Source organism: Oncorhynchus kisutch, linkage group LG26, assembly GCF_002021735.2.
Source record: "Oncorhynchus kisutch isolate 150728-3 linkage group LG26, Okis_V2, whole genome shotgun sequence".
Taxonomy (NCBI): Eukaryota; Metazoa; Chordata; class Actinopteri; order Salmoniformes; family Salmonidae; genus Oncorhynchus; species Oncorhynchus kisutch.
Genome location: NC_034199.2, coordinates 12,480,309 through 12,488,070, shown reverse-complemented (window position 1 = coordinate 12,488,070; position 7,762 = coordinate 12,480,309). Strand labels below are relative to the sequence as shown.

Here is a 7,762-nt window from a genome sequence, read left to right as displayed (position 1 = left end):
GGCCTCTCTCATCTTTTTAAGTGGGAGAACTTGCACAATTGGTGGCTGACTAAATACTTTTTTGCCCCACTGTATATACATTTGAGTTAAAAATACAATGAACAAAACATAGATCACATATAGCCTCTCTCTCATATGCATGCTTACCTTGCATTTCCGCATAATTTTGCACCTTTTGGGAAAGTGGTCCAGGCCCTCCACTACCATCTGTACGAGCCTCGTTAGGCTATGGTCCCTGCTGTTTTATACCGGTGACCTGTAGGCCAATCAATATGAACTTGAGCCACACAAATTCATTATTTCATCATTGGTACATGCATAGGCTAGTTTGGATTTAGAAAGATGATAGCTTCTTGCTCCAGGTAATTAGCTTTTATATCGTTTATTGCAATGAAGCACATTACAGCAGATACAGAAGTTTCCACATAAAACACAAGCTATAAAAAAAAAAAAGATGGATGGTCAGAGAAAGACTTGAAAATTACATGTTTTTTCTCTTAGTAATGTAGTAAAAATTACACTATATTAACATGTATAACGTTTATTACCACACCTATAATGAATGTCTGTCTTATTTTGTGTTTGATCAAATGGCTGTGTCCTCAAATGTCTAACATCTGATTGTATTCTACGGACACTGTGATTGAACATTATGGGCAAAGAGTACTACAATGGGAACATAAATAATTAGGCTACATGTACTCAGATCTCACTCTGTTACACAACGAAATAGCCATCATAGACTCTCTCTCCATCGTTTTTTATGAGATCACTTGACTATATCATAGGCCTACGATGTGCGTTTTTAAAACACAACTAACAACGATTTCTATTCTTCAGAATCTTACAAATCAATTCAATAGTTTACAATCATTTCACAATATCACAAAATGGTTAAATAGCTTATTATGTACATCATTTTCATAATTACAATAGACAATAGCTGTTGATTAAAACTAGTTTAAATGAAATAAATAGGCCTGTAGGCCTTCAGCTATTAGATAGCAAACTAATCATGTTAAATGTAAACGTCGCCTAAATTTTCCCAGTAGGCCTATGCGCTACAAGCCGACATTTTTTAATCGTTCGTCTATATTGGTCCAAGACAGGGTGTGCATTACAACTGATCGGCCTATCAGTTGGATATTATCAGTTGCATATAAAGAGAGATTAATCTAAATAGAACACATTTTTCCCCCCCGTTTTGTGGTTGTCTAACTGTGTGGATAGAAACTATAGTAACCAATGTCCTTAACGCAATTTTTCTCACACTCTCTTGGAGGCAAGATCTCAGATTTCAACGGGGACACTGTTTCCGAAACCGGTGTGGCAGACGGTGAAATTCTTCTCCGTTTAGCTTGCTCAAAGATACCAGAATCACTTGAATCAATCGACTTGATTGAAGACGGCGTCTCTATCCAGCTGGATTCGGATAAGTCTTTTGATTTTGCCTCGTTAGACCCTCCGATGGGTGACCTTTCTGTTGGGATGGTGTCCGCGTTATCAACCAGGTAGTTGGACGTGCCTGTTCTGCCAACAGAATTTGTTGGCCAGCAAGAGAGCACAGAGCTAGACTTACTGCAGTACTGGGGTGGTGTGTGTGTGCCCCAGCCGGAAGGGTCGGCATAGTAACCTAGAGGTCTGTTTGAGCACCCTGTAGTGGGCAGTGGAAGTGTCTTTACTCCAGCTGCTGCATAGGACAGCAGGGTGGCCGCATTACCGGCAAAATCAGCAGCCGCGGCAGCATCGTATGGCGAGGCGGCAAAGTCCAGTCGGTTATTGGCAGGGTTGACAAACCATCGCTGCGGGGATGCAACTGTGGGCTCTTCGGTTTGTTGCGGGGATAGCAAGCTGTTACTAAGTGGGACGCTGCGGTCCGTGCCAGGTCCAGTCCCTACGCCAGGGTGAAAGCGAGATTTGGCATAACTGCTGACAAATTGGTCCTGTAGGAAAGAACCAGCCATGGCATATCTCGCACCAGGCATGATCTGAGAGCGAGGCGAGTCACCCGGTGATGGTGTTAACCGGTCAATGTCGCAACCTGTGTAGACACTGAAAAGACGAGGAAGAAACAGACAAACAAATTATGAATCACCATGGGCTAAGGTTGTCACTGCCAATGTGATGTGCAAGAATGGAACAAACTTTGTTCATGACTCATTTGATAAAAATGCTGAATGAACTATGTTTTTGGAGAGGGAACATCAGCAAATAAATGTAAATAAATGTCGTGATAAAATTGTCACCATTTTATAATGTGCTAATTATATTGGATTGTATAAAGGCCTAGTCCAAAATATAATGCTTACCCACTGGGTACAGACGTCAATTAAACTTCAAGTCCACGTTGGTTCAACGTAATTTCGATGAAATTACATGGAAACAACGTTGATTGAACGAGTGTGTGTCTAGTGGGTATGATCAAATGTGTCCCCATTGACATTCAAGAACATTTTAAATTTGATCAACGAGGACACAAAATGTTTTCCTGACAGTTAAATGTATTTACATTTCAATTGAACACGAGCAAAAAAAATATGAGGTAGCCTATGCTACACTTCATGTACATAAACTCTATAATTTGTATTGCCTCGGAGAGAAGAGGAACCAAACGAAACAAACTGTTTCATAATGAGAAGGGATCAAGAACAAATAATAAATGGCAAATAGTCTTACGTGTCATAGTTGTCCCGAAATCCTTTAGCAAATGGATTGTGGTCGATTTTTAGCTGGGTAATCTGCACACAAAAACATGTATGAAGATTTTAGGAATAGTTGCATGTAGTTGTTTATTCCTAATTACTTTGCAAATCCGAATATGCCAAACGAATTGTGTCTTTCGATAGGCAACAATACTAGAATACTTAACGAATGGAATTATCATCAATCAGATTCTCTTACATCGGTATTCTGGTAAGCTGTGACTGCGATGAACTGTGTTTCTGGGAAGGTGAACGTCTGTACTCTTCCAGGTTGGCTGGAGTCCTCGGTTCCGTCTTCGTTGACTTCCACCACATGGAGCCTGGGCTGGTACTTGTGAAGCGATTGTAGAACCACCATCTGGAGGTAGACAAGTAAGGAAGAGATTCCATGACCACTGTCAATTTCGACCTACATTTGGAGCCAATAAGCCATGATGTAGGCTAAATGACCCAAACTGAAGACAGGGTATGGCTTTCGTTTTTTATGACATTTTATGTAAACTATTATTTTGACTTTTGATGGTGATGTATCATTGGAGAAAGACCTAATAAATATTGTGTAATAACTGCATAAGGTGCGCGCAACAAACTCTCTCCATGCACACCGCTCAATAGTTAATTCAGCGTCTTTGAAAGTCTCTGATCACATTATTTTACGTTTATAAAACAAGGTCGTAGCTGACCTGTCCGGTGTTGTTTGAGCCTCCTTTATTGTTCGTTAATTTCAGCTTCCCAAATGAGATTTCTTGGCGCATCCAGTGCGCACCGGTGTTTGGAGAGTCAGGGTGCATGTACACCCTGTTTCCTGTGGAAAACAAAGAAATGACATAGCCTACATTGAAATGCGTTGTTTTTACAAAATATCATACACATCACAATATTGATTTTCAATACATTAATTCGATGATATCATTTTGTGATTGTATTAGCCTAATGTTGCGTGTTAGCTTGGAACGGCTGAATCAATTTAAGATGATTCTTCTTTTTATAATATAAACTACTCTTAATTATCAACCATTATCATCACTGTATTATTCACGGAGATGTAGAGGAACGTAGGCCTACCTGTGACATTGGTGTCCGCTTTGCCACATGGTACCCACTTGCCACCTTGGAATCGCCAGTGATTTGGATCAGCAAGAATAACATCCACAAATATGTTGTAGTGCGCCGTCGGATCCAGACCAGAAATGTTGAAACTCAAAAAGGGGAACATTCGTCTGCAGGTAATAATTAAAAATATGTAAATAATATTTGGTCAAGATCGGTGTAAATGTCCTGCATAATAGACCCTGTCCAACATTTGGTGATTTACCCAATTTGAAAGTATTACTGCAACAATTCAAGAAAAACATAGTCAGGTAATTTTTTTAAAATTGTAATTTATATTAAAGACAATATATTGAACGAATTACAATTGCAATGCCCTTCCTTATTTAAAACAAATCGGACGCATGCGTATTACTTCACAAGCTATTCAAAACTTGTGATTAAAATTAATGTAGCTGAGAATACCTACCGTCCTTGTTTGGTGATTATCATCTCTGTTTGATGTCTGTGAAACTTCAGCCACAGGGCCCTGTTGCACAGATACACCTGCGCTTTCCCAGGCAGCAGCCCAGCTTGCGCCGAGGAAAACTGGTAGAACGCCCCTCCTTGATAAGTGTGTCCATACTGTTGTGCGTATGGGTAACCCGCGGTTGGGTAGCCTTGCGGAGAGCTGTTGGTCAGAAGACTATTGTACGCTCCATTAGTGATGACTGGATGGTGGGCCAAATAACGACTCGGACTCCCGATAGAAAAAGCCGGGTGCGCTGGTCCATGTTGACTCGGATAGGGGAACATAGTACTTGGAGTTGCTGAGACTGACTGTGGTTGGCTAGATTGCGAAAGGGTATACCTTTCTCCTGTAGATCCATCGAAATTATGACGAATTTCAGAGACTCCGTGGAGATCAGGAGAGAGTTTACCTCTCTGGACGTCCCCTGATGCGTCCTTGGAGTCGGGGAAATTGTCAGCCTCTGACTGGTTCGTCATCCCCCTGGAATTTTTTTTCAGAGTTGAACTTCTCTCCAGGTTGTCACTAGCAGATATAATAGGATGGTCCTGCAAGGATAGCTCAGATCCATCGGAGCTTGGGTAGCCACTGCCCACATTCAGACATTTCTTGGAGAGCCCACTAGTGCAATTCTCGAGCTGCATAGCTCTTAACACTATTAACGCAAACTGTATGGAATCGCAAGCTTTTGTTCACTCCTAACTCTATATAAGACACGCAAAAAAAAATCGCCTTCCTATGTTTTCAGTCACCTTGAGTAAGAGCAAATTAGCCAATTGACACTATCCTGCAATCAGGAAGGTTTTGCTATTCATCACTCTTCATGCATTGCTAATGAAACAACTATTGCTATTGGTTAGCTCAAGACAATAATTTAATTAGACAGCTCTTAATTAGGATAATCATGAGGGCTTTGCCCATAAACCCAATTTGCTTTCAGAGACAATCAGCCAGTCCTTATTTGATAACATTTTACTTTATGTGATATATTTGTGTAGATATCACACCAATTTTAATTGTTTATTATCTTAATGATGCATTGCCACATGCTCATATAAATATCAACAAAAATAGGCCGGAATCATAGTTACGTTTTTCCCCTGTATATTTCGACATTATTATGGGAAATATGCGTTATTTACCTATTCATCTGGTAAGAGTGGCAAAGTATGTCTACCGGAGAAACAAAAATATATTATGAACATACCAAAAGTGACAAGCAATGACAGGCAGTGCACTTCATGCTTTAAAATGTTTGTGATAGCGTGAAATGATGCCGTTCCTCTGAAATGTGTTTATTAGTCTCAAGGCAGGTAAATATTTCATTATACGGGTCCAAAGTTATGAATCAGAGCACTCATAACAATGAGTGAGTGAGTGCAATGACAAATAAAAAATAAAAACACCATAAAAAATCAGCAAGAATGGGGAAAAAACACCAATAAAATAACGTTATGAAAGTAATGTTGAAATTTCAGAATTTAAACAAATGTATAAAATCTTTTTGTTCAATGATGTTATAACATAACACTGTTATTATTAAACGAGTCGACTCTTGAGTTTCATTGTTTGATTAGCAGTTATAGGCCTAATTAATAATACACAGGGAAAAGGGGAAAATCTGATATTCCTCTAAAAATATTTCTGCATTAAAGGTCGATTTCATCTAATCATTTTGACTGTTTTTCCGTATGAGAGCTTCATTGATGTGCATGGGCAGTGTGACAGCGTCATTGGATAAAATCCAACCTGAACGTTGTGGTCCAGACTGAGCCAAGACGATGCTGTGTCTTGCTTTACAAGGCTGGCAAAACTCCAACTACTTACTTATTGACTGAAATACATTATAGGTTATCCAAATGTGAGATGTAGACCAATATTTTGTATTTAAATGTCTCTTTGGAAACTCAGGCGATTAATAATTTTTTGAAGAGGATAAATAAATAAAAAACGTTAAAGCTCCATATCAACACTGATATTTGTTTGCTGTTTGGCTGACATAATTTCCTCCTCAACAGCTAGATTTAGAGAACTCAACTCAGTAACCATCATGTGCCGTGTTCACAGTTGTGTATTAATCTTAAACATTAAGTTATCTATTTAGGAGATTTTGAGCGGTTCTGGCCCGTTTCCGACTGACATTTTTGTGTACAGAGCACTCGGTGAGTGACGCAACATCAATTGCCGTCCACTCCGTGAAAGCTCTGGTTGTCCCGCTTCGCATGACGCTCTCTGCTCTCGTCTGAGATACAGTATGTGAAATCTCACACCATGATAAATATTTGCATAGAGAGCGACATGTCACATTTTCTGGCCTATCCAGACAAAGGATCGACTTCCTCTGGCGGTGACCCTGGCAGCTCCGTTTACAATAAGGCATATGAGGGATTTGAAATGGAGAGCCTGGCAATTGCAGAAAAAGCAGCATCATCTAGTTTAGATATAGTCAATTGGATTTAGAGCTCTAAATATACAAAACTACAACATCATTTTGTAGAATTGAAACAATTCCACTTTCTCTTCGTCACAGAGGGATGAAATCACATAGTGCTTAAAGCTGAAGTTATAATGAGTTAGCAGGCATTTGAATGCTGGAGCGGCTGGTAGTTTAGTGGTTAGAGCGTTGGGCTAGTAACCGAAAGGTCGCTGGATCATAATTCCCGAGATTACAAGGTAAACAAAACCTGTCGTTCTTCCCCTGAACAAGGCAGTTAACCGACTGTTCCCCGGTAGGCCGTCATTGTAAATAAGAATTTGTTCTTATCTGACTTGCCTAGCTAGTTAAAATTAGATTTAAAAAAAATGGCGTCTGGGGTTGCTGGACAGAACATTTTATGTCATCAATGAAATTAAATGGGGACAATTTTGAACAGTCACTAAGTATGAACAGGGTAATTTTACTGTTATAAGAAAGATGAAATAAGTCGTTTATAATTTGATTGTTACTATATTTTGAAACCACTTAATTCATTTCAAGCCCACTTTTGTTGAAAAGGTAAAAAATTATATATGTGTTTTCATATTTTCATCATATTTTTTATACTGTGTATAAAGCTTTTGTCCTCAAAAGTGAGCAATATAACTATTTTTCTTTTTCTAGAAAGGTGCAATTTTAATATTTCTGGCAGTATAAGCATTACATTTAAGTCATTTAGCAAACACTCTTATCCAGGGCAACTTGCAGGAGCTTTGCTCAAGGGCACATCAACAGATTTACAGTTGAAGTCGGAAGTTTACATACACCTTAGCCAAATACATTTAAACTCAGTTTATTTTTTTTAATTTTTTTACAATTCCTGACATTCAAACCTAGTAAACATTCCCTGTTTTAGGTCAGTTAGGATCACCACTTTATTTTAAGAATGTGAAATGTCAAAATAAGAGTAGAGAATGATTTATTTCAGCTTTTATTTATTTCATCACATTCCCAGTGGGTCAGAAGTTTACATACACTCAAATAGTATTTGGTAGCATTGCCTTTAAATTGTTTAACTTTTTGGGT

At 38.9% G+C, this 7,762-nt stretch overlaps 1 protein-coding gene across 1 annotated transcript; it reads right to left on the bottom strand.

The window, feature by feature from the left end:
• Nucleotides 1-372: 372 nt before the first annotated feature.
• On the bottom strand, nt 373-7,520 carry LOC109870681 (T-box brain protein 1). Its single transcript, XM_020461270.2, has 6 exons — nt 4,222-7,520; nt 3,768-3,922; nt 3,386-3,507; nt 2,902-3,060; nt 2,677-2,738; nt 373-2,052 (listed from the first exon to the last, which is right to left on the bottom strand). The coding sequence occupies exons 1-6, from the start codon at nt 4,902-4,904 to the stop codon at nt 1,215-1,217; spliced, it is 2,019 nt and encodes a 672-aa protein (XP_020316859.1). The 5' UTR covers nt 4,905-7,520; the 3' UTR covers nt 373-1,214.
• Nucleotides 7,521-7,762: the final 242 nt, after the last annotated feature.